The sequence below is a fragment of the Pseudophryne corroboree genome, chromosome 7, assembly GCF_028390025.1.
Source record: "Pseudophryne corroboree isolate aPseCor3 chromosome 7, aPseCor3.hap2, whole genome shotgun sequence".
Taxonomy (NCBI): Eukaryota; Metazoa; Chordata; class Amphibia; order Anura; family Myobatrachidae; genus Pseudophryne; species Pseudophryne corroboree.
This window is the reverse complement of record NC_086450.1, coordinates 411,237,182-411,262,007: the sequence shown is the minus strand read 5'-3', so window position 1 is coordinate 411,262,007 and position 24,826 is coordinate 411,237,182. Positions and strand designations below refer to the sequence as shown.

Below are 24,826 nucleotides of genomic sequence, written 5' to 3'. Positions count from 1 at the left end.
AAGCAAAAATTATTTTTGAATTAGAAACTCGGATACCCAAGGGTCTCAATATAGAATGGGACCTTTTTCCCTTCCTGAAAGAATAAAACCAGATGAAAAGAGACGAGTATTATGGGAGTCAGGGAGATATTAATTAGTATATATATATATATACATATATACATATATGTATATTAAAAATTCTTTATATATTACTTTTATTAGTTATTTAATTTTTAGGAGTTATAGTCACTGTCTCTTTATGTATGTCGTGTATTGTCTTTTATAGTATGATATAATTCAGGAGTTTATTTATTATCCCAAACTGCCCCTCTGATTAATTATAGGGAGTATAAATGGGCATGCGAAAATATGATATGCATAATGAGAATTCCATCGCTGAATTACACTGAAAGAGAGGGGGAAAGAAAAAACACTGTGAGGAGAAGATCTCTATGGCAACAGAGCCGCCGCATGAGAGACGTGCCCGGCTATCGTGGGGACGAGCGAGACGGAGCAGCATGCGTCATCGCGTCCGGTCTCCATGACAACGAGCAATAACAGGCTGAAGACGTGTACGGAGCAACATGCGTCATCGCGTCCGGTCTCCATGACAACGAACGCTAACAGGCGGAAGACGTGAACGGAGGCTCGTTCACCCTGACAGTACGTACATGGAAGGAGAGCTACCATGACGACTGTGACGCCAGGCAGGGATAAAAGAACGGGTTTGGATACAGCTCGGCCATCCTGAGGAAGCCTGCGGTGTCAGGCGAAACTAGTAGATTGCGGAGCTATCTCATGTCTGCCGGCAGACACCAGTTCTACAAACCTCCTGTGACTTTGAAGTAAGTGCACCTTATATTCTTGGACACTCGGAATAAGGAACTGACGATTCCAGCCTTAACATTTGATCCTTATTCAGGAAGGACTTTACATAGTTTGGCTGGTATTAACCAGAACTTTTATTGGACCAATTTCCTGTATGAGCAGTGACTGAGAGGTAACATGCATATATTTACCTAAGGAATATAAGCACCTATCAAGTGAACCAATCGCTACCTAGCGTATCACTGATGTTTATCCATTGGACTAATTCCCTATATGATCAATGACTGTGGTATAACAACCACTCTTATATACCTGTACGTACCTGAGGAATACAAAGATCTTCCAAGTGAATAAATCGCTACTTAGCGTATCACTGTGTTTTTTATGTTTATTGTTGTGTGTGATTGTCCTTGTGTATACCGGTATTAGGATCACTTTAGATTTTTAAGAATAGAGAGGACCTGAATATTAGGGTCCATTACACACATATATATATATATATATATATATATATATATATATATATATATATATATATATTAGAAATTTTTATCCTGTGCTAGGTTAATAAAATATTATTTTTAAATTATATTGATGTTTGAGTGATTTATATTTCCATGAGCAGAGATTGCCATTGACCATCTATTCTATACCTGACAACATTAGCGCTGGGAGACATCTTACCTTTTTCTTGAGATAGTGAAACCTTTGTTTTTTGATGGCTCAGTGTACACAAACGTTGTTTAATACACAAAGTTATTACAAATAATGGCTAAAATTACCTTCAGACTGTGTGTATAAGATGTATATGAAACATAAATGCATCCTGTGCTTAGACTTAGGTCCCATCGCCATTATATCTCATTATGGTATGCAATTATTCCAAAATACGGAAAAATCCGATATCCAAAATACTTCTGGTCCCAAGCATTTTGGGTATGGGATACTCAGTGCCGTTTCTTGTGGCGGGCGAGCCGTGCAGCCGCACGGGGCGCCTGCAGCGGCACTTTGCAGGTCCCGGTTTCCCTGTTCTCCGTCTTTCCGAGTACTCTTGCTCGGGGGGCGGAGATTCGCGGAATGACGCGGTTGCGTCATGACGTCACGACGCAATCGCGTCATTCCGCGAAACTCCGCCCCCCGAGCAGGAGTACTCGAGAAGACGGAGGAGGGCTGGAAGGAGGAGGCGCGAGGAAGGTGGAAGGAGGAGGCGCGACGAGGAAGGAAAGACGGCCAACCCGAAGAGCGGGAAGATCCTTCATATGTAAGTTGTCTCTCTCTCTCCCTTCCTCCCCCCCACTTGACACTTGCCTGCCAGCTGCCACACTGTGTAAAATTTGGACTCTTGCCTGCTGCACTGTGTAATTGGGGACACTTGCCTGCTGCACTTTGTAATTGGGGACACTTGCCTGCTGCACTGTGTAATTGGGGACACTTGCCTGCTGCACTGTGTAATTGGGGACACTTGCCTGCTGCACTGTGTAATTGGGGACACTTGTCTGCTGCACTGTGTAATTGGGGACACTTGCCTGCTGCACTGTGTAATTGGGGACTCTTGCCTGCCGCAATGTGTAAAATGGGGACTCTTGCCTGCCGCAATGTGTAAAATGGGGACTCTTGCCTGCCGCAATGTGTAAAATGGGGACTCTTGCCTGCCGCAATATGTAAAATGGGGACTCTTGCCTGCCTACTCTGTAAAATGGGGACACGTGCCTGCCGCAATGTGTAAAATGGGGACTCTTGCCTGCCGTAATGTGTAAAATGGGGACTCTTGCCTGCCTACTGTGTAAAATGGGGACACGTGCCTGCCACAATGTGTAAAATGGGGACACGTGCCTGCCGCAATGTGTAAAATGGGGACTCTTGCCTGCCGTAATGTGTAAAATGGGGACTCTTGCCTGCCTACTGTGTAAAATGGGGACTCTTGCCTGCCTACTGTGTAAAATGGGGACATGTGCCTGCCTACTGTGTAAAATGGGGACTCTTGCCTGCCGTAGTGTGTAAAATGGGGTCTTTTTTTTTTTTCCCCCGGTGGTGGCCGTGATATCAGATGAGGCCACGGCCATTTTAATGAGACCATGCCCATTTTAATGAGGCCACACCCCCTTGTCGGGAGTGCACGCGCCTTCGGCGCGCGCATTTTTTGTTTTTAGATCGTAGGGGGGGGGGGCGCATTTTTACATCTCGCACTGGGAGCCAAATTGCCTAGAAACAGCCCTGGGGATACTCAACCTGTATTATTATTATTATTATTATTATTATATTTTATGCCACAGAACCAGAGGCGTATTTCCCGCAACCTAGGCGCAAAGAAGCTATAATTGAGTCAGATAAATTGATAGGCAAAGCGTCAGTTTTGGTTGTGTTTACTTTGTAATAGGAGACGTCACAAAAACTGTCCAGTAAAGAATGTAGATAAGGGAGGGAGGAGGAAGGGTGTGAAACTAAAAAAAGTACATCATCAGCAAAAAGACAGAGTTTATAAGAAAATTGACCACAAGGTAATCCCGGAAATGCATCATCTGATCTTATCTTAGCAGCTAAGGGTTCTATCACTAGCATAAATATCAGGGGCGAGAGAGGGCAGCCCTGACGTGTACCATTAAAAATTGGGAATGTGTCTGACAGGAATCCATTGCTGAATACGCTTGCAGTCGGTGAACTGTAAAGTGCTAGAATTGATGATAAAATCTGATCAGAAAAACCATATTTAATTAGAACAGTGCGCAAGTAAGACCAGTTCAACGTGTCGAACCCATTCTCGGCATCCAAAGAGAGCAAAAGAAACCCATAGGACCCAGAGGCTGCATCGATCAAATTACAGACTGCGGGTGTTATCGTAGGCCTGTGTGGAAGAGAGGAATAATCCAAAGTTCTCGGGCGCTTGGATATGGGGTGCTCTGTCAAGCAGCAACCATAAAAAACGGGAAGTCACTCCCACAAGAGATATACAAAAAAAGCAATTTAGGCTGCGCTAGATTGTTTATATGAAATAACAATAATATCTGATATTCAATATTTAATTAAAAAAGAGTATATTTAATATAGGAATATAAACCATCAATGATAGTTCCAAATAATAACATTTAAAAAGTACACATGATAAAATCAATAAAACCAGGGTTACCCATAGGCCAGGAGTTTGGATGGTATTGAATTAGGAAAGTCCGTTCCAAATTTGTTCCCCTAGTAGTTAATATGTCCAGCAACTGCAGATTTTAGGAGGTGTATATATCCAAATTTATGGCTTTTACCGCTAGAGGATGTGTTGCTCCAAGATGGTAAATGATGAGCTCCTCATGCAGTGCGGTAGGCAAAGTTCGGCACTTCAGCCAAATAGCAGACACCTTCCGGTATGGATCTTTGTGCTGGAATGTGGTAGGGGATGGTCCGGACGTATCAAGCAAAGTTCCTGGCGTGGGTCCCTGTAACCTGACGCGTTTCGCTGCACTAGGGTGGCAGCTTTTTCAAAGATCCATACCGGAAGGTGTCTGCTATTTGGCTGAAGTGCCGAACTTTGCCTACCGCACTGCATGAGGAGCTCATCATTTACCATCTTGGAGCAACACATCCTCTAGCGGTAAAAGCCATAAATTTGGATATATACACCTCCTAAAATCTGCAGTTGCTGGACATATTAACTACTAGGGGAACAAATTTGGAACGGACTTTCCTAATTCAATACCATCCAAACTCCTGGCCTATGGGTAACCCTGGTTTTATTGATTTTATCATGTGTACTTTTTAAATGTTATTATTTGGAACTATCATTGATGGTTTATATTCCTATATTAAATATACTCTTTTTTAATTAAATATTGAATATCAGATATTATTGTTATTTCATATAAACAATCTAGCGCAGCCTAAATTGTTATCGTAGGCCTGCCTGCCAGGCACAAACCCAACCTGGTCCAAGTGTACCAATGAGGGCAAATAAGCGGGAAGACAGGAAGCTATTATCTTAGCATATAGTTTTACATCACTATTAAGCAGTGCAATTAGACGATAGTTTTGGCAATAGGCTGGGTCCCTCCCTGGTTTAGGAATTGCTACTGCCTGGGCCTCTAACATTTCTCTAGGGAAGGAGCCAACACGGGTAACTTTGTTAAATAAAGAAGCCAACGTAGTAGAAAAATGATCAGCAAAGGTAATATAAAAATCATTAATAAATCCGTCAGGGCCAGGGGCCTTGTTTTTAGGGAGTGATTTAATTGCCGTCTCAACTTCGAGTGAGGTCCAAGGAGCATTTAAGGAATCTAGCTGGTCAGGAGTCAGGGAGGGTAAATTTACCGAGGATAAAAAGGATTGGATAGATTCAGCATAAGGTTGGTGCGTAAGAGGGTCAGATTGTAAAATTATACAACTGCGCATAATAATATGCAAATTGGTTAGCAATATCTAAAGAATTTGCTAATTTAGAACCAGTAGAGGAAATAACGTATTTGACCCTATTACGAGCTTGTTGGACCCGTAGCCCGACGGGCAAGCATTTTACCAGGCCTATTGCCAACTAAATAGAACTTTTGCCACAGTCTATTGAGAACTGCCTGAGTTTTGACAACTAAAAGTTTTTGTATTTGGCTACGAATAGCAGATAATTCCTTGTGTAAAGCGCGAGTAGGGTGTTGTTTATTTTTATCCTCAGCTATTTAAGTTTATCCTTTAAATCAGTTTGAAATTGTTTGGCTTGACGTTTAAGGGTAGCTCCGGCTTTTATAGCCGAACCACGGACCACTGCTTTGAATGCGCACCAGAAATTATGAATAGAAGTATCTGAGGGGAAGTTTGTGTCAATGTATAAAGAAATACAGTCAGAAATAATCTTTTTCGCTATCGAGTCTGATAAAAGATGAGGAGATAGATGCCATGTTCTAGGGGGTATGAATGCGTTATTTATATCCCATCTCCAATAAAGTGGTGCATGATCGGACCAAGTGATAGGTAAAATATTTACCGAACCAGGGTGTTGTAAAGTCCATTTATCACGTGAATAAGAATTGTGAACTGGTGAAAAAATAGTCTGTACCGGAGGGATTATGAATGCGCCAAATGTCGTATAGATCAAACTGCTAAAACATTACGTAAAGCTAACGATGGGCTGTTACAGGAGAGGGCTGAGACGATTTATCCAGTTTCGGGACAATTACTAAATTAAAATCCCCCAATAAAATTAAGGACCCGACACGTATCTATTGAATAAGTAAGCAAAGTTTTCTAATAAAGGCTACCTGATTCGAATTGGGGGCATATAAAGACACAAGAGTAACAAGCTTATTTTCCAAAGCACCTGTGAGAATCAGGTAACGACCCGATTTATCAGCATACTGAGAATGTAGGGTGAAAGATTTCGAAATAAAATAGCCACACCATTCCTCTTAAGGGGGCCATTAGCGAAATAACCCCGGGGGTATCTCTGATCTTTAAATATAGGTGAGTTGGGAGAGGAAAAGTGGGTTTCTTGTAAGGCGATTATGTCAGCTTTATATTTGTAAAAGAAGGACAAAGCTAGCCTACGTTTGTTAGGGGAATTTATATCTTTAACATTTAAAGAGACAATTCCGACCATGCCGGTTCAATCAAAATACAGCGGAACTGGTGACATCCCATAGGGGCAGAGTGGAGGGGGGTGGAGTCAGTAGGATAGAACATAGCAGGGAAATAGAAAGTGAAGAAAAACAAAATGACCCAGTATATCGGGTCTGCATTGCTACTGTAGGGGAAAAACAATACAGTAGATACATGGGGGGGCAAGTGGCCTTGGCAAGCCACCCAGGGTCAATCAGGGATAACAAAGAACATGTACAAATAAAGGCAAGGAATGTACATCTCTAACCACGTGGTGTATGAAAAGGAAATCTATAGCCTTAGAAAGGATGCAGCCTTCATTTGCAATCGTAGTTGAAATGCCAATATAATATGAATAGAAACATAATCTAGACATATAGTAAAAATAGAAACATACAGAACCAACAGAAAGAATTTTAAACTGTTTCAACGAACCATAGCAATCAATACTGAAAAGCAAACCTGTATGAGACAGTATACCTCCAAGAGGATAAAGTAAAACAAGTTATGGTAATAGTTACGAAGTGTATTCAAGTAGTAGTAGTAGTAGTAGTAGACCATTCTGATCGAGGCAGGGGGCGTCTTTTGCTTGAGGACAAATGTCCTCAAGCAGTTTTACTCCGGCCTCCAAATCGGATATAATAAACGAGGAACCGTCATAGGTAATTATCAATTTCACAGGAAATCCACATCTTGAGCTCAGAGGGCAGATGTAATAGGAGCCAACTGACGTCTTTTAGAGATGGTAAATGTGGAGAAATCCGGGAAAAGTTGTAATCCACCTAGAACATCAGAGTCCTCTGCGTCCCGTGCTGCCTGAAGGATACGCTCCTTAATAGTAAAGAAATGGACTCGTAGTAACATATCTCTAGGTGAAGAAGTAGGTAAAGAACAAGGTTTAGGCAGGCGGCGTCTCCTGTGTTGGGTAGGAGTTTATGGAACAGTGACATAGCAAAGTCCAGCAGTTCAGAGTTAGCTATGGAATCAGGTATTCCACGTATTTTTATATTGTTCCATCTGGAACAGTCCTCCAAATCTGCCATTTTGTTTTTAAACGCTTCTATTTCACTTTGTTGGTGATCATGGGCAGTAATGAGGTCATTATGTGATGCCACTAACTCTTCCATTTTACGTTCAAGGTTATCCATTCTATCACCAATAGCTGAGAGTCCGACTTTGACTTCACGTATCGCAGCTGTCAGGTCTGGAGAAAGATCCAACTTAAAGGCCGTTAAGACCCGGCAGAGGGTTCTCACCATGGGGTATATTTACTAAAATTCGTATTTTTCCGAATGAGGTTAAAGTTCAATCACGAATGACATTGAAAGTGTAAAATTGCAACTTTTTGAATTTATTACGACTAATTTACTAAGCTGTCGTATTCTGCATTTTCGTATTTACCGATGTCGATGTCATTCGTATTTTTTTGCAGTGTTTTACGTGAGTGAATTGTAAAACACTGCCGACTTTAACACAATGAATCTCGGCCGGATCTGTGAGATCCGTGCTGGGCTTCATTGTGCACCTTTCGTAAAAAAATAAAACATTATTAAAATCAGAAAAAAAAATGCGTGGGGTCCCCCCTCCTAAGCAAAACCAGCCTCGGGCTCTTTGAGCCGGTCCTGGTTGAAAAAATATGGGGAAAAAAGTGACCGGGGTTCCCCCATATTTAATCAACCAGCACCGGGCTCTGGTCCTGGTCCTGGTTCCAAAAATACGGGGGACAAAAAGTGTAGGGGTCCCCCGTATTACTGAAACCAGCACCGGGCTCCACTAGCCAGATACATAATGCCACAGCCGGGGGACACTTTTATATTGGTCCCTGCGGCCCTGGCATTACATACCCAACTAGTCACCCCTGGCCGTGGTACCCTGGAGGAATGGGGACACCTTCAATCAAGGGGTCCCCCCCCTCCAGCCACCCAAGGGCCAGGGGTGAAGCCCAAGGCTGTCCCCCCCATCCAAGGGCGGCGGATGGGGGGCTGATAGCCTTTTTGTCAAAATTTTTATATTGTTTTTAGTAGCAGTACTACAAGTCCCAGCAAGCCTCCCCCGCAAGCTGGTACTTGGAGAACCACAAGTACCAGCATGCGGTGGAAAACTGGGCCCACTGGTACCTGTAGTACTACTACTAAAAAAATACCCCAATAAAAACAGAAGACACACACCTTGAAAGTAAAAGTTTAATACATACATCCACACCTCCAAACATACATACTTACCTATGTTCACACGAGGGTCGGTCCTCTTCTCCATGTAGAATCCATGGGGTACCTGTTGGAAAAATTATACTCACATAATCCAGTGTAGTTCGGTCCTCCTCTTTTCTATTTGTAATCTACGTACTTTGCAAAATAAAAAAACGGATACACGACCATGCACTGAAAGGGGCCCCATGTTTTCACATGGGACCCCTTTCCCCGACTGCCAGGAATCCCCCCTGACTTCTGTCTAAGAGGGTTCCTTCAGCCAATCAGGGAGCGCCACGTTGTGGCACCCTCCTGATTGGCTGTGTGCTCCTGTAGTGTATGTCAGGCAGCACACGGCAGTGATACAATGTAGCGCCTATGCGCTCCATTGTAACCAATGGTGGGAACTTTGTGGTCAGCGGTGAGGTTACTTTCGGTCAACCGCTGACCACAAAGTTCCCACCATTGGTTACAATGGAGCGCATAGGCGCTACATTGTATCACTGCCGTGTGCTGCCTGACATACACTACAGGAGCACACAGCCAATCAGGAGGGTGCCACAACGTGGCGCTCCCTGATTGGCTGAAGGAACCCTCTTAGACAGAAGTCAGGGGGGATTCCTGGCAGTCGGGGAAAGGGGTCCCATGTGAAAACATGGGGGCCCTTTCAGTGCATGGTCGTGTATCCGTTTTTTTATTTTGCAAAGTACGTAGATTACAAATAGAAAAGAGGAGGACCGAACTACACTGGATTATGTGAGTATAATTTTTCCAACAGGTACCCCATGGATTCTACATGGAGAAGAGGACCGACCCTCGTGTGAACATAGGTAAGTATGTATGTTTGGAGGTGTGGATGTATGTATTAAACTTTTACTTTCAAGGTGTGTGTCTTCTGTTTTTATTGGGGTATTTTTTTAGTAGTAGTACTACAGGTACCAGTGGGCCCGGTTTTCCACCGCATGCTGGTACTTGTGGTTCTCCAAGTACCAGCTTGCGGGGGAGGCTTGCTGGGACTTGTAGTACTGCTACTAAAAACAATATTACAATTTTGACAAAAAGGCTATCAGCCCCCCATCCGCCGCCCTTGGATGGGGGGGACAGCCTTGGGCTTCACCCCTGGCCCTTGGGTGGCTGGAGGGGGGGACCCCTTAATTGAAGGGGTCCCCACTCCTCCAGGGTACCCCGGCCAGGGGTGACTAGTTGGGTATGTAATGCCAGGGCCGCAGGGACCAATATAAAAGTGTCCCCCGGCTGTGGCATTATGTATCTGGCTAATGGAGCCCGGTGCTGGTTTCAGAAATACGGGGAACCCCTACGCTTTTTGTCCCCCGTATTTTTGGAACCAGGACCAGGCGCAGAGCTCGGTGCTGGTTGTTTAAATATAGGGGAACCCCGGTCACTTTTTTCCCCATATTTTTTCAACCAGGACCGGCTCGAAGAGCCCGAGGCTGGTTTTGCTTAGGAGGGGGGACCCTACGCATTTTTTTTTTTGCAAATGTAACACTTTCCCACCCCTTCCCACTGATAAACATGCACGGATCTCATGGATCCGTGCATGCCTATCCGAACACGGTAAAAAAAAGCAGGTCTGTTTTATTTTAGTACTTTTTCACGATTTGTATTTTTTCACGGCAGTGTTTGGCTATTGTCGGCAGTGTTTGTGAATTGCACTTTTTAGTAAATGACCGAGTTCTACCAAATTCCAGGCGTATTTGACCGATGGTGTATTCATTCGTATTTTTTTCCTAGGACTTCCAAAAAAATACGAATGCCCTCATCACTGCCGTGATTTGAGTTTAGTAAATTCCCGAGATGACACTTTGAAGAAAAAACACCATCTCGGTCAAAATCGGGACCTTAGTAAATATACCCCCATGAGGGGGTCTTCAGAGTTGGGATCTACCCCTGGTACCGTGAAGGAGCTGGTTGGGTCATTCTGATTAGAACGTTTAGGAGGAGGAGTAGGATTTCCTTGCCCTGAGGGCGATGACCTCGGGTGCTTCTGAATCGAAAAAGATATCGGTGGAGGGAGCATTCCTTTCGTTTTTCTGGGTGGCATGTTGAAAGAGATAAAAAGAAAGCTGGCGGATAAATAAGCAGAAGGAGGCCTTAGAGCAGGTGTGGGCAATTCATTTCTATAGGGGGCCACATGAAAAATCTGAACTGTGTTGGAGGGCTGAACCAATGATAACTTGAACTTAATTATGCTCAATATATAATAAAAACACAAACCTACTTTTTAATGTAATTTTTTTCTGCTATTGGCTTGTAATGTGCACTGTATGACGGGTTACTGTCCCATTGCTGCAAGACTCACCCTGGATGCCGGTCTGACGGGATCTCTAAAGCACCCCGAAGTTTAAGCAGGAAGTGACGTCATCAGGCTTTGGTTGCTAGGGACCGCCAGCAGTGACTGCCTGTGCACTGCGGCTCTGTAGCTTGCGACTTGCGGGCAGTCACTGGGCCTCAATTGTTAAGCTGCATCGCAGGGTCTTTGTGACCTAGCGATACAGCACAGTGTGTGGTGCAGGTAGCCTGTGGGCGGAGAGCCGTGGGTTCCGTGTGTGTGAGATTAGGGGGGGGGGGAGCCGTGTGACTGAAATAAATATGTGGGCCGGACAGGGATTGCTAAAGGGCCGTATGTGGCCCGCGGGCCATACTTTGCCCAGATCTGCCTTAGAGGAAGGTATGGTAAGTGGTTGAGGGGATGTCCGTTCTAAGATGAAGCCTTCTATTCAGCAAGAGGACCCTGGGCGGGAAGGCACAGACAGGAGATCACATCACTCACTCACTGTGAGACTGCGTTGCCGTGTAGTAGCTTAATTGCAAACAGAAGTAGCCTGTGGCAACATCAGCAAAAATAAAATAACAGGCCCGACACTACCATCCAGTGAAAGGGCAGTATAGAACGAAACAGTATGAGGAATAGCAGCTGCGTTGCGGAGTATGAAGATGTCCACCACAAGTGTCACAACTAGGGGACTCTACCTTATCAGCCGCTACCTCCAGGCAATTGTTGAAGTCTGCAGCGATGGGCCAAGGCTATATGAGGGGAAAATGGAAGTGGTGGGCCGCCTCAGATATTCACCGTGGCCGCACTCTGATCCTGGAACGCACACAAGGGCCGTCTCCAAACTCAATGCCCCCGCCGCGTCACACAGATCTCTGTTGTCTCCGGCAGAGCGCAGCAGTCCCGGGTCCCCAGCCGCCGCTCACGTGGCCACGGAGCTCAGCTGCAGGAGGGACGAGCTCGGGTGACTGAGGATCACCGCCGGGCCGTCAGTAGCTCCCAGCCGCGTAGGAGAGTGGCGGGCGGGAGGAAGGAGCTGTGGCGTGAGGTGGACGAGGCCCACGCCGGGCAGGTGACGGGAGTCACGGTGAGAGCAGTCCGGGGCAGGTGGAAATCTCCGATGATTCAGCTGCAAAGGTCCTGAGCACTGGTGAGGGAGGGGTGAGGGGCCGATCAACACGCAGCACAGCGCCGCGTCTACAGGAAGGGGTCACAAGCTCCAGGCCCTTGCAAAAATCAAGCTCCCGGCTTCAGTGGGGTGTGCAGATAGCACCTCTCATTACAACCACTAGGGTGTGCAGTCTAGACCCATTTCCTCTGTGATATCTGTGGCCGCAAGATCACCTGGGTATCTCCTCTGATTGCTTCCACCAGGCGCTGCCATCTTTCCACCGTGTTCCGCGTGTTCACCACTGTTTCGGCCTCTAACAGCCACCATCTCAGTGGAGGCTCTTAAAATGCTTCTGGGGCCAGGACCGCCTGATTCCATATGTCTATGGCTTCCTGCCGCCTCCATTCCCCTCCTCACATCATGTCAGTGCCCCTGTGAAATGACCAATTTATTTACAGTTTCTTATATAGCGCAGCACATTATGCATCTCCTGATATACTCTGTGCTGCTGGGGTACCCTGCTACTTCCACTATATAACTCCCAGTGTGTGGGTTCGTGCTACCTCCATTCCCCTCCTGACATCATGTCACTGCCCGTCACATGCAGCCCTGTCCTACCTGACATATCATGCATGTCCTAATAATAGGATTTTAATTACCTACCGGTAAATCCTTTTCTCGTAGTCCGTAGAGGATGCTGGGGTCCATATTAGTACCATGGGGTAAGAGTTTAATAGTGTGGGCTGGCTCCTCCCTCTATGCCCTTCCTACACAGATAGTGGCGAGATTCATACCAGCTCACACAACAGGCAAATCCGGCCAACGTGCCGGAAAACTCAGCGACAGCTGAAACAGTAAAGAAGGCAGAACTTACCTAGGAACCAGGCAGTACTGAACTATAAAACCAATGCAGGAAAACGAAGCGCTGGGCGGGTGCCCAGCATCCTCTATGGATTATGAGAAATGGATTTACCAGTAGGTAATTAAAATCCTATTTTCTCTTACGTCCTAGAGGATGCTGGGGTCCATATTAGTACCATGGGGATGTACCAAAGCTCCCAGAACGGGAGGGAGAGCGTGGAGGCTCCTGCAAAACCGCTTGACCAAACTTGAGGTCATCAGAGGTCAAAGTATCGAACTTGTAAAACTTAGCAAACGTGTTCGACCCAGACCAAGTAGCTGCTCGGCAAAGCTGTATAGCCGAGACACACTGGGCAGCCGCCAAGGAAGAACCCACCTTACGAGTAGAGTGGGCCTTAACAAATTTTGGACACAGTAATCCTGCCGTAGAATATGCATGCTGGATGGTGAACCTGATCCAGCGTGAAATCGACTGCTTAGAAGCAGGACACACAATTTTCTTGGGATCATAGAGGACAAACAGAGAGTCAGATTTTCTATGACGAGCCGTCCTCTTCACATAAATCTTCAAAGCCCTCACAACATCCAAGGCCTTTGAAGCAATTGAGGAATCAGTACCCACTGGTACCACAATAGGTTGGTTGATATGACAAGCTGATACAACCTTAGGCAGGAACTGCGGACGAGTCCTGAGTTCCGCCTTATCTTCATGGAAGATCAGATAGGGACTTTTGCAAGACAAAGCCCCCAATTCTGACACACATCGAGCAGAAACTAAGGCCAACAAAGTGACCACCTTCCACGTGAGAAACTTGATTTCAGCCTCTTGTAGAGGCTCAAACCAATCCGATTGCAGGAACGGCAACACCACATCAAGATCCCAGGGTGCCGTTGGTGCCACAAAGGGAGGCTGGATGTGCAGAACCCCTTTCAAAACAATTGTTTTTGGAAGAAAATGGACAAAGCTGAGGTCTGGACCTTGACGGAGCCCAATCTCAGGCCCATATCCACACCTGCTTGCAGGAAAAGGAGAAAACGTCCAAGTTGAAACTCCACTGCAGGAAATTTCTTGGATTCACACCAAGAAACATTTTTTTTCCAAATTCGATGGTAATGTTTAGACGTTACCCCCTTCCTAGCATGTATCAGGGTAGGAATAACCTCACTCGGGATACCCTTCCGAGCTAAGATCTGGTGCTCAACTGACATGCCGTCAAACGTAGCTGTGGTAAGTCTTGATAAGCAAACGACCCCTGCAGTAGTAGATCATCCCGAAGAGGTAAGGGCCTTGGATCTTCCAGCAGAAGATCCAGCAGATCCGCGTACCAAGCCCTCCTTGGCCAGTCTGGAGCAATGAGGATTGCCAGAACCTTTGTTCTTTTTACAAGTTGAAGAACTCTTGGTATCAGAGGAAGTGGAGGGAACACATACACTGACGTGAACACCCACGGTTTTACCAGTGCATCCACCGCCACTGCCTGCGGGTTTCTCGACCTGGAACAGTACCTCCGCAGCTTCTTGTTGAGGCGGGAGGCCATCATGTCTATGTGAGGAACCCCCCACCAACCGGTTACCTCCTCGAACACCTCCGGATTGAGGCCTCACTCTCCTGGATGGAGATCGTGTCTGCTGAGGAAGTCTGCTTCCCAGTTGTCTACTCCCGGAATGAAGATTGCTGACATCGCCACCGCGTGTCTTTCTGCCCAGAGGCGGATTCTTGACACCTATGACATTGCAGCCATGCTCTTCGTTCCGCCTTGTCGGTTTATGTAGGCCACTGTGGTCACGTTGTCCGACTGCACCTGAACAGCCCGATCCTGTAGAAGGTGTGCTGCTTGCAGAAGGCCGTTGTATACGGCCCTTAGCTCCAGGATGTTTATTGGTAGAAGAGATTCTTGAATCGACCACCTTCCTTGGAAAGTTTCCCCCTGAGCGATTGCTCCCCAACCTCTTAGACTTGCATCTGTGGTTAGAAATATCCAGTCCTGAACTCCGAACCTTCGGCCTTCCAGAAGGTGTGGTAGTTTTAGCCACCAGAGGAGCGAAATCCTTACTTTCGGTGACAGACGTATCCTCTGGTGCATATGTAGGTGAGATCCCGACTACTGGTCCAAGAGATCCAGCTGAAAGGATCGTGCATGAAACCTTCCGTACTGCAGAGCCTCGTAGGAGGCAACCATCTTCCCCAGAAGGCGGATGCACTGATGAACCGATACCCGGGTAGGCTTCAAGACATCCTGGACCATCGTTTGAATTACCAATGCTTTCTACACCGGTAGAAATACCCTCTGCACTTCCGTGTCTAGGATCATCCTCAGGAAAGACAGCCTCCTTGTTGGCTCCAGATGAGACTTTGGAAAGTTCAGGATCCAACTGTGCTCCTTGAGCAGATGTGTCGTGAGAGCAATGGATCTTAACTTCTCCCTGGACGACACCTTCATAAGGAGATCGTCCAAATACGGAATTATGTTCATGCCTTGCTTGTGGAGGAGAACCATCATCTCTGCCATCACCTTGGTGAAGACCCTCGGTGCCGTGGAGAGACCGAACGGCAATGCCTGTAACTGATAGTGATCGTCCAACAGTGCAAACCTGAGATATGCCTGATGCGGCGACCAAATGGGAATGTGGAGGTACGCATCCTTGATGTCCAGGGACACCAGGAACTCCCCCTCCGTCAGTTCTGAGATGACAGCTCTCAGAGACTCCATCTTGAATTTGAACTCCCTGAGATAAGGGTTCAAAGATTTTAAGTTCAGAATTGGCCATACCGAACCATCCGGCTTCGGTACCACGAAAAGGTTCGAATAGTAACCTTTGTTCCACTGATGAGGCGGAACCGGAACAATGACCTCGGACACTACCAATTTTCTGAGAATTGCTCTGTCTGCCAGCAAAGCTGGCAAGCCTGATTTGAAGAAACGGTGAGGTGGGAGGGTTTGAAACTCCAGCCTGTACCCCCTGGACACTATATCTTGTACCCAAGGGTCCAGGCCTGACGACACCCAGACGTGGCTGAAATGCCGGAGTCTTGCTTCCACCTGACCTTCCTCCAGACTTTGCTGTCCACCGTCATGCGGAGGACTTTGAGGTACCAGAAGCAGGCTTCTGGTCTTGGGAACCTGCGGGAGCAGGCTTTTTTCCTTTAGCATGACCACCTCTGAAGAAGGTGTGAGAAGGCTTTTTCTTTATAGGCCTCGCGGGCCGAAAGGACTGTGATGTGGCTGGTGTAAAAGGCTTCTTCATAGCCGGTGCAGCTGAGGGGAGAAAAGGAGACTTACCTGCGGTAGCCGTGGCAACCCACGCATCCAACGCCTCCCCAAACAGAGCCTGACCTGTATAGGGTAGGCCCTCCACACTTTTTCTGGATTCCGCGTCCACAGACCATTGGCGCAGCCAGAGACCCCTGCGAGCCGAGACGGACATGGAGGAGATCCCTGCAGCCATGGAACCCAGGTCCTTCATGGAATCTACCAGGAACCCTGCAGAATCCTGAATATTACGTAAAAATAAATCAACGTCACCTTTATCCATCGTAGTCAAGTCCTCCTGCAGAGTGACTGACCACCTGGCTATAGCTTTAGAAATCCATGCACAGGCAATAGTAGGCCACAGTATAGCCCCTGAGGCCGTGTAAATGGATTTGAGTGTAGCATCCACCTTGCGATCTGCCAGATCCTTCAATGCGGTAGATCCCGGGACTGGTAAAACCACCTGTTTTGACAGCCTGGAGACAACTGGAGGCGTCATCTATTGGCGGAGACTCCCAATTCTTTCTATCTTCCTCTGGGAAGGGAAAAGCAACTAAGACCCTCTTAGGGATCTGGAATTTTTTTCTCCAGATTTTCCCAGGCTTTTTCAAAGATAGCGTTTAATTCCTTAGATGCTGTGAAGGTGAGAGGGCCTTCTTACTGTGCGTGAAAAAGGCCTCTTCAACCTGCTCAGGAGTTGTGTCAGAAATGTGCAACACATCCCGTACGGCCTCAATCATCAACTGTACCCCCTTTGCAAGTGATGCCGTCCCCCTCGACACATCCCCGTCACCGTCTGCAGTGTCATAATCGGTGTACGTGTCATCCTGCATAATCTTGGCAAGTGCACGTTTGTGAGAATGTACCGCAGGGGACCCCGAGGAAGCAGTATCAGACCATACAACCATAGAGGATTGCAATACCTGAGTTGCATGCTCAGTTCTTGCAACCCTTTTAGAAATCTGAGAAATAGTCCCCCTAGGAGGCTAACCACTCTGGTTCTCTAGCTGGGATCTGCGCTACAACAGTGCAATCCTGATTACATAGGATGGGATCTTCCTGAGAAGATAAATCCTCTGCAGCATATCAAACAGAGGGCCTAATTCTGAGTTGATTGCAGCAGCAAATTTGTTAGCAGTTGGGCAAAACCATGTGCACTGCAGGAGGGGCAGATATAACATGTGCAGAGAGAGTTAGATTTGGGTGGGGTGTGTTCAAACTTAAATTGCAGTATATAAATAAAGCAGCCAGTATTTACCCTGAACAGAAACAAAATAACCCACCCAAATCTAACTCTCTCTGCAAATGTTATATCTGCCCCCCCCCCTGCAATGCACATGGTTTTGCCAAATTGCTAACAAACTTGCTGCTGCGATCAACTCAGAATTACCCCCAGAGTCTCTAGACATGTTTGCTAATACACACCACTCACCCCACATACACACAGGGTACTGGGCAGACAGAGTTTCCCCCCCTAAGAATGGCAAAGAGACACAGAGATTGGAGCCAACCCACAGACAGCGCTATTACAGGTATAGGGAGACCCTAAACCAGCGCTGACTTTGTCCCTTAATAGGTGACACAACCTTTACACAGCCTCCCCTCATTTCTACAACCCCCTGGTACCGTACAGATAGCTGGAGTTGCACTGGATGAACTGATCTTCCACTTGCATCCAACTGCAGGCAGGAAAAGGGCGCTGAAACGCTGCTGGATCCGCTCTGAGAAGCTCCACCCCTTTAATGGCGCTGTCTTCCCACTCTTCAAGATTATACTGGCGTGAGATTTGTGTGTGCTGGCTGAGATGCGCAGACCCCGACAGGCTGAAATGGTCAGTGTAGGGTCAGGGGCTGGCTCAGGGCGCCCCTCACAGTGCCACACCTATGTACCGCTGAGCCGTCCGGGAGCGCAGTTAATACTGCGCTCCTACCCTGTAGTCGCCATCTTCACACCGACCCCCCGCTTGTTAGGGGGGACAGTGACTCAATCGCCACACTTCAGCTCTGCAAGGGGGTGGCGGCATGCTGCTGGGGTGAGCGTCCCCCTGCAGCGGGGAGCGATCAATCCCCTCTGGAGCTCAATGTCCAGTCAGCGGAGACAGTGGCTCAGACCCCGCAGGGCGGACACTGCTCCCCCCCTCAATCCCTCGATGCAGGGAGGCTGTTGCAGCAGCCCCCCAGTAAAACAAAAAACTCTAAGAACACATTTACTAAGAAAGCTCTGTAGAGCTCCCCTAGCATTTTCTAAACTGAGCCTGCTAGGAGGGGCATAGAGGGAGGAGCCAGCCCACACTATCAAACTCTTAAAGTGCCAATGGCTCCTGGTGGACTCGTCTATACCCCATGGTACTAATATGGACCCCTGCATCCTCTAGGACGTAGGAGAAATACTCTGTGCTGCTGGGGACCCTGCTCCTCCCACTATATAATGCTCAGTGTGTGGCTTCCTGCTACCTCCATTCCCCTCCTCACATCATATCACTGCCACTGTCACATGAAGCCCTGTTGTCACTGACATATCATGCATGTCCTGATATAGTCTGTGCTGCTGTCCAACCCCTAGGGGTGCTAGGGGTGTCTTACCCCCACAGTGTTTGTTCCCAGATTGTAAGTCATATGTGTACCAAGTGTGGTGTAAATTGGTCCAGGCATTACAGTGTTATGGTGTCGCCTGATATACTCTGTGCTACTGTCCAACCTCTAGGGGTGCTAGGGGTGTTACCCCCACAGTGTTTGTTCCCAGATTGTAAGTCATATGTGTACCAAGTTTGGTGTAAATTGCTGTAGGCATTCTGGAGTTATGCTGGAACATACATATGCACATACATACATACATACATACATACATACATACATACATACATACATACATACATTTTTGGCGATTTCCGTGTATGGGCAGTGACATTTGTAAAACCGGTTCTTAGCAAGCACCTGGGACCTAAGGAGAAGCTACCTGCCAAGTTTCAAGATTGTAGGCCTTGTGGTTTAAGAGATTTAGTGATGAGTCAATCTCCTTTTTTGCCTTTTATATATATATATATATATATATATATATATATACACACACACACACACACACATATATATATATATATATATATATACAGTAGATATTGTAATTTACTGTAATGATTGCATAGTGCATCTGCACCCATTCCTTCTCCTGTAGTACCATAAAATCTCAGCAGATAGCACCTCTCATTACAACCACTAGGGTGTGCAGTCTAGCCCCATTTCCTCTGTATAGTCTATACCAGTGGTTCTCAAACTCAGTCCTCAGGACCCCACACAGTGCATGTTTTGCAGGTAACCCAGCAGGTGCACAGGTGTATTAATTAATCACTGACACATTTTAAAAGGTCCACAGGTGGAGTTAATTATGTCACTTGTGACTCTATGAGGAGACCTGCAAAACATGCACTGTGTGGGGTCCTGAGGACCGAGTTTGAGAACCTGTGGTCTATACTATGTGTATAAATACACACCTGAAGTCTGCGATTACTTCATTCTTGACTAGCACCCTTCCCCCACCTTCCTAACTGGTTTTAATCAGGCACCTACATCTGACTGCACATCAATGATTCACGCATAATACAAAGTAATAATTTTCACGTTGTGTCATTTTATTTGGGGGTAAGCATTGGGGCGTGGGGTCCCCTGAACTGTTCTGTCTGGACCACTCCGGGGCATCACACCCTAACACTTATATTCACTATTTTTTCACTACCTCCTATGGAGTATATTCAGTTGAAGTCGGATCCATTCCGACATTCATTTGTCGGAATGGATCCGTCCTGGGCTATTCAAAGCAATCTCAATTCAACTTTAAAAAAAGTCGAATTGAGATGCGGGCAGAGGGGGAGACGGTGGGGGCACAGGGGGAGAGCAGCGCCAGAGGAGACGGTGGGGGATCCTGTCGAATTTGGCCCCGTTTCCCTCAAAAGTACATGAATCGGCAGCTATACCGCCGATTCACATACTATTCGACAAGTCGAATTCCCCGACTTGTCGAATAAAAATGCTTGGGATTGAATAGGTCGAATCACGATTCGACATTAAAAAGTCGAAAACTGCCTTCTTTTCGACAGACGGCAGCTTTCGACACTAATTGAATATACCCCCATGTGCGTTATTTGATCCATGTAAAAAATTTTCACCTACTTTATATCTAATTTTAAGACACTTTCTACACTCAGTAACTACCTCTGCTTATCCTATACTTTATTACACCTCACTATTTTCTACTAGTGTGATGCCTTGAGGGGTTCGTGGCTGGGCTGATTTGGGGGTGCCCTTCCCCCCGATGTGAACCCCAAAGTGTTAGCGACTTGCTCGATAGAGATGACCTCGACGCAGTGGGCAAGCCCGTATTATTGGCCAATTAAATGTTAACAACCTCTTATTATATATTATATATTGTAATTTACAGTAATGATTGCATAGTGCATCTGCACCCATTCCTTCTCCTGTAGGGCCACAGATATCAGCAAGGGATGCCGGACAAGTGCCTGAGACCACCAGAGAAGCCTCCTTTCTTAGTGAGTGACACCCTTGAGGTGTCTGAGATGATTGTACTTTGTTTCTCTGTTTGATTTCTCCTCCTGGGCGTTAGTGTGTTATAATGGGCATTACTGTGTGTGGCATAATGTGTTATAATGTGCATTACTGTTTGGCATGATGGCCATTACTGTGTGTGGCATAAGGTGTTATAATGGGCATTATGGTGTGTGCCATAATGGGCCTTACTGTGAGTGGCATAAGGTGTTATAATGGGCGTTACTGTGTGTGGCACCGAGGTTTGTTAGGAATAGTATGCAGTGCTAGTGTATTTCAGCAGCTCAGTAAGAGATGATAGTAAGAAATGTAATTGCAGTATTATTTGCAACCGAGCGCTAGGTGTGTAAATATAAAGTAATTTATAAAGATAAATAATAAATGAAAAATAAAGACAAGAAGGAGGTGAAAAAGGAAGAGAGGGGGGAAAGCATCCACATAAACAGTTATAAAACAAGTAAAAAGTGGTCAAAAGACCTAATGTTTACAGCCCTTTTAGGGAAAAATGTGAGCTGAAGTTATGCAGGTCATCCAGGACTGGTCACTATTAAACAGGAATGTCCAAAAGTTCAGGTATGCTGATACTTCCTACCTTGCCCTGAGCTAACTATCCTGTAGGAGTGTGGCTGTAGTAAGCCATCTGCTGCCGCTGAGGACATCAGAACCAGAAGTGGAAAGTCCGTGATCCCGCTGGCCTCCTGATGTTTCTCTGCAAGTGCTTACCCAGCACCAACGCGTTTCAAATCTCTTGGATTCTTTGTCAAGGATGTTTGTCTCAGTCTGCTTTGGTGCTTTTTATAGCAAAAACTTAATTGATAAAACTGGAAGTACCCGGAACAGGAAATCCAATTATTGGTGGGAACCTCATGTTCCTTGTCTCTCCATAGGATTCCATAATAAAAAATAAAAAAAATAAATAATAAAAAAAAATGTTTCCTGTGATGCTTCTCTTAGGGAAAATGGCCCTTACGGTGTGTGGCATATGGGTTATAGTGGTCACTACTATGGCGTGTGGCATGATTTGAATTGAGGATACTATTGTATTGGATACGCACCTACCCAGTGAGACAACGTCCCCTTTATTGGGCACGCGCCTTCGGTAGGGGGGGCCTAAACTAATATCTTGCCTTGGGCCCCGTGAGGTCTAAATCTAGCTCTGCACAGAACCAAGTTTTAGTGGATGAGTTTATTATTACAGGGGCACAGTTTGCCCTGTGTTAGAGGTAGGGTAGGGTGGGACCACAGTGAATTATTAAATTCATATCAGATTAGTAAGGCCAAGAATTGTAGGCTATTTACTATTAATGTAAGCAAACATATTTATATAATTTCTATTTACTTATTGTTAATTAATCAAGACTATTAACATGGTCTGCAGCTGTTCCTCTGAATACGTTTGTGCACATTTTAAAGATTATGGGCCTAAATCAGTAAAGGTTACAAATTCTGAGAATTAGCAGAATTTGCAATCCTTTGGATCGTATGCTGGGGGCCGCCCATCGCTGGGCAAGGCCGCCCAGCATGCTGACCGGAGCCTCCCCATGTTGAACAAGCAGAAATTGCGAACGCAACACAATTTCTGCTTGTTAGCAGAAACTAAGGAAGCCTCCTGCCGGCACAGCTTAGCTGCACCCACAGGAGGCCCGCAGCCATCTTCCCGATCGCGCGCTGTGATGTCACGCAGCTGCTGTGATCACGCCCCTCCATGCCCCCGTTTTACAGACTCCGCCCCTTTTCGTGCTGCACCGCCCCAGCAAGCTCCTTCCCCTCCCTGGAGACTGAGCTTTGCTTGCCTCCCCTCCCCCCCTGCAACCGCCTCTGCCTGATTGACAGGCAGAGGCAACCGCATTTTCTGAGGGCCCCCCCACAGAAAATGCAGGCACATGTGCAGGACGGGCGCTGCACAGACTGTCTAATTTAATTGTACATAGGTTACTTTACATTGCACAGCACTATTTATTACTATGTATTTTCTACAGTGCATTGCTGTTATTAATCTGGTACATTCTTATGCAGCATGGGCAGTACAGATGGTGTAATGGTTAGCATTACTGCCTCACAACACTGAGGTCATGGGTTCTATTCCCACCATGGCCCTAACTGTGTGGAGTTTGTAAATTCTCCCCGTACTTGCGTGGGGTTTCCTCCCACAATCCAAAAAATATATACTGGTAGGTTAATTGGCTCCCAACAAAATTAACCCTAGTGTGAATGTGTGTACGTGTACATATGGTAGGGAATATAGATTGTAAGCTCCACTGGGCAGGGACGGATGTGAATGGCCAAATATTCTCTGTAAAGCGCTGCGGAAAATGTGTGCACTATATAAATAACTGTTAAGTAAATAATAAAAATAAATAATGCATGCACTAGCAGTATAAACTACATATATTTATCAAGGGGGCCACTGGTCACACCACTGTCTACAGTTGCAATGATCAGATAAATTGCTATACCAGTGATTTACGTATAGTCAGTCAGTATTTTGATTGCAATAATTTTTTATGTACCGCTGTTGAGCTAGCTCAATAATAATAGCACAGAATTATTTGTCCTCTGGTATAGGAACCACCATCAATATCATCGGCAAGAAGCTTGATATTTAAAGCTTTATCTATAGCCGTATGCATTCCTTTGATTTTATATTTTTTATTATTCTAAAACTCCATGGTAGCAAGTCTATGCAGTGAGCACTTCTGCATTAAATCAAATTGGTCTAGGTAGTGGGTGTAGTATTGTATGCCGGCGGCCAGCATACCGGAGCCGGCATACCGACAGCGTGGCGAGCGCAAATAAGCCCCTTGCGGTCTCGCTGCGCTCGCCACGCTGCGGGCACGATGGCACGATTTATTCTCCCTCCAGGGGGGTTGTGGACCCCCAAGAGGGAGATAAAGTGTCGGTATGCCAGCTGTCGGGATTCCTGTGCCGGTATACTGTGCACCGGGATCCCGACATCCGGCAAACTGAAGACCACCCCTAGGTAGCACCTACATTTTATTACCACCATGCATAATAACTCACAGTCAGCCACTTATATTGTGTCCTGGAGATCTTAGCAGGCTATCTGTACAATTTCATTGTGTCATGCACAGCATAGGGGGCTATATAGGTTGGGGGCTCACTAGTGGATTACGGACTTCAAGGGAAACCCCGAATCAGACCATGGGAAAAATTTATATTTAGCACCAAAAGGGCTGCAATGCCAAGACATGGCAGGTCAGAAACAAAAGAATGAAAAATGGTTATGAGAAGAGAACGTTTGTATAGTTGAAATATCAGCACCACAGAAAATATATAGAATAAATTGCAGTTAACAGTCACACCACTTATAATCGCCATCTCAAATGATAGAATTTCTGGCCAGATCAGGTGTTGGGATTAAAAATGGTGCTTTTGAACAAAGAGTGATCATGGAAAGAATAGCTAAAAAACAAACAAGCAAGCAAAGCAATACAAATTATATATATATATATATATATATATATATATATATATATATAGCAATCATTGTTCATAGTTGATAGATCAGGTAGCCCACAGATACTCGGTGTGCGAATAGCACAGTTATATGGGAGTGCTAAGTAAGCAGTATGTCAATCCTGTCCAGGTGACAAGCCTGTCTCTTACCGTTGCCTCTCCGCTCCCCTCCATACTGTGCTGCAGTCCCAGTCTCTGCCAGTCCTTGCAATGTGCAGACTGTGCATGATCCTGGGAACCACAAGCTGAAGGGCGCGTCCATCAGCACCCCAGGAGCGTGTGCCCCTAGAGCAACCTTCCCAGCCAGGCTCCACCTGAGAAACTCGAGAGGCAGGAATGTAACAATGACAAGGTTGTGATGAGAAAATGGGAGAGGGGACAAAATATCAGCCCCCTGGAACTAGAATCAGTGAGATGGAAACACAAACCTGGGCTTTGTACTGGGGGGAAAAGAGCTTATCGCTGGCAGAATAGTACATCCGCACATTCCTGAACCTCAGCAGGTCACAAAAGAAACAGTGTACAGGAAACTAGTTACTGAGCAAAGGAAAATACTTGGTCTGGACTTCAAGGAATAACACAAAACTAGTAGGCTGTCATCCAATCAATAACACAGGACTTCTCAGGCCTATCTACTGATCAATAACATAGAACCCACCCACGCCCATGTTCCTATTCTGTATGTATGGACAGTTCCATAGTGTCACTTCTCT

The 24,826-nt window shown here is 46.1% G+C and overlaps 1 protein-coding gene across 2 annotated transcripts in view; it reads right to left on the bottom strand.

Moving 5' to 3' along the window:
- Positions 1-24,442, bottom strand: part of BRICD5 (BRICHOS domain containing 5) — a 67,271-nt gene extending 42,829 nt beyond the window's left edge. The window contains exon 1 of one of the 2 annotated variants that reach the window (XM_063934704.1): positions 24,264-24,442. In XM_063934704.1, the coding sequence (XP_063790774.1) occupies positions 24,264-24,287 (24 nt within the window). In that variant the 5' untranslated portion in view covers positions 24,288-24,442. The remainder of the gene's footprint in view (positions 1-24,263) is intronic. The other variant, XM_063934703.1, reaches the window with a different exon arrangement.
- Positions 24,443-24,826: the final 384 nt, after the last annotated feature.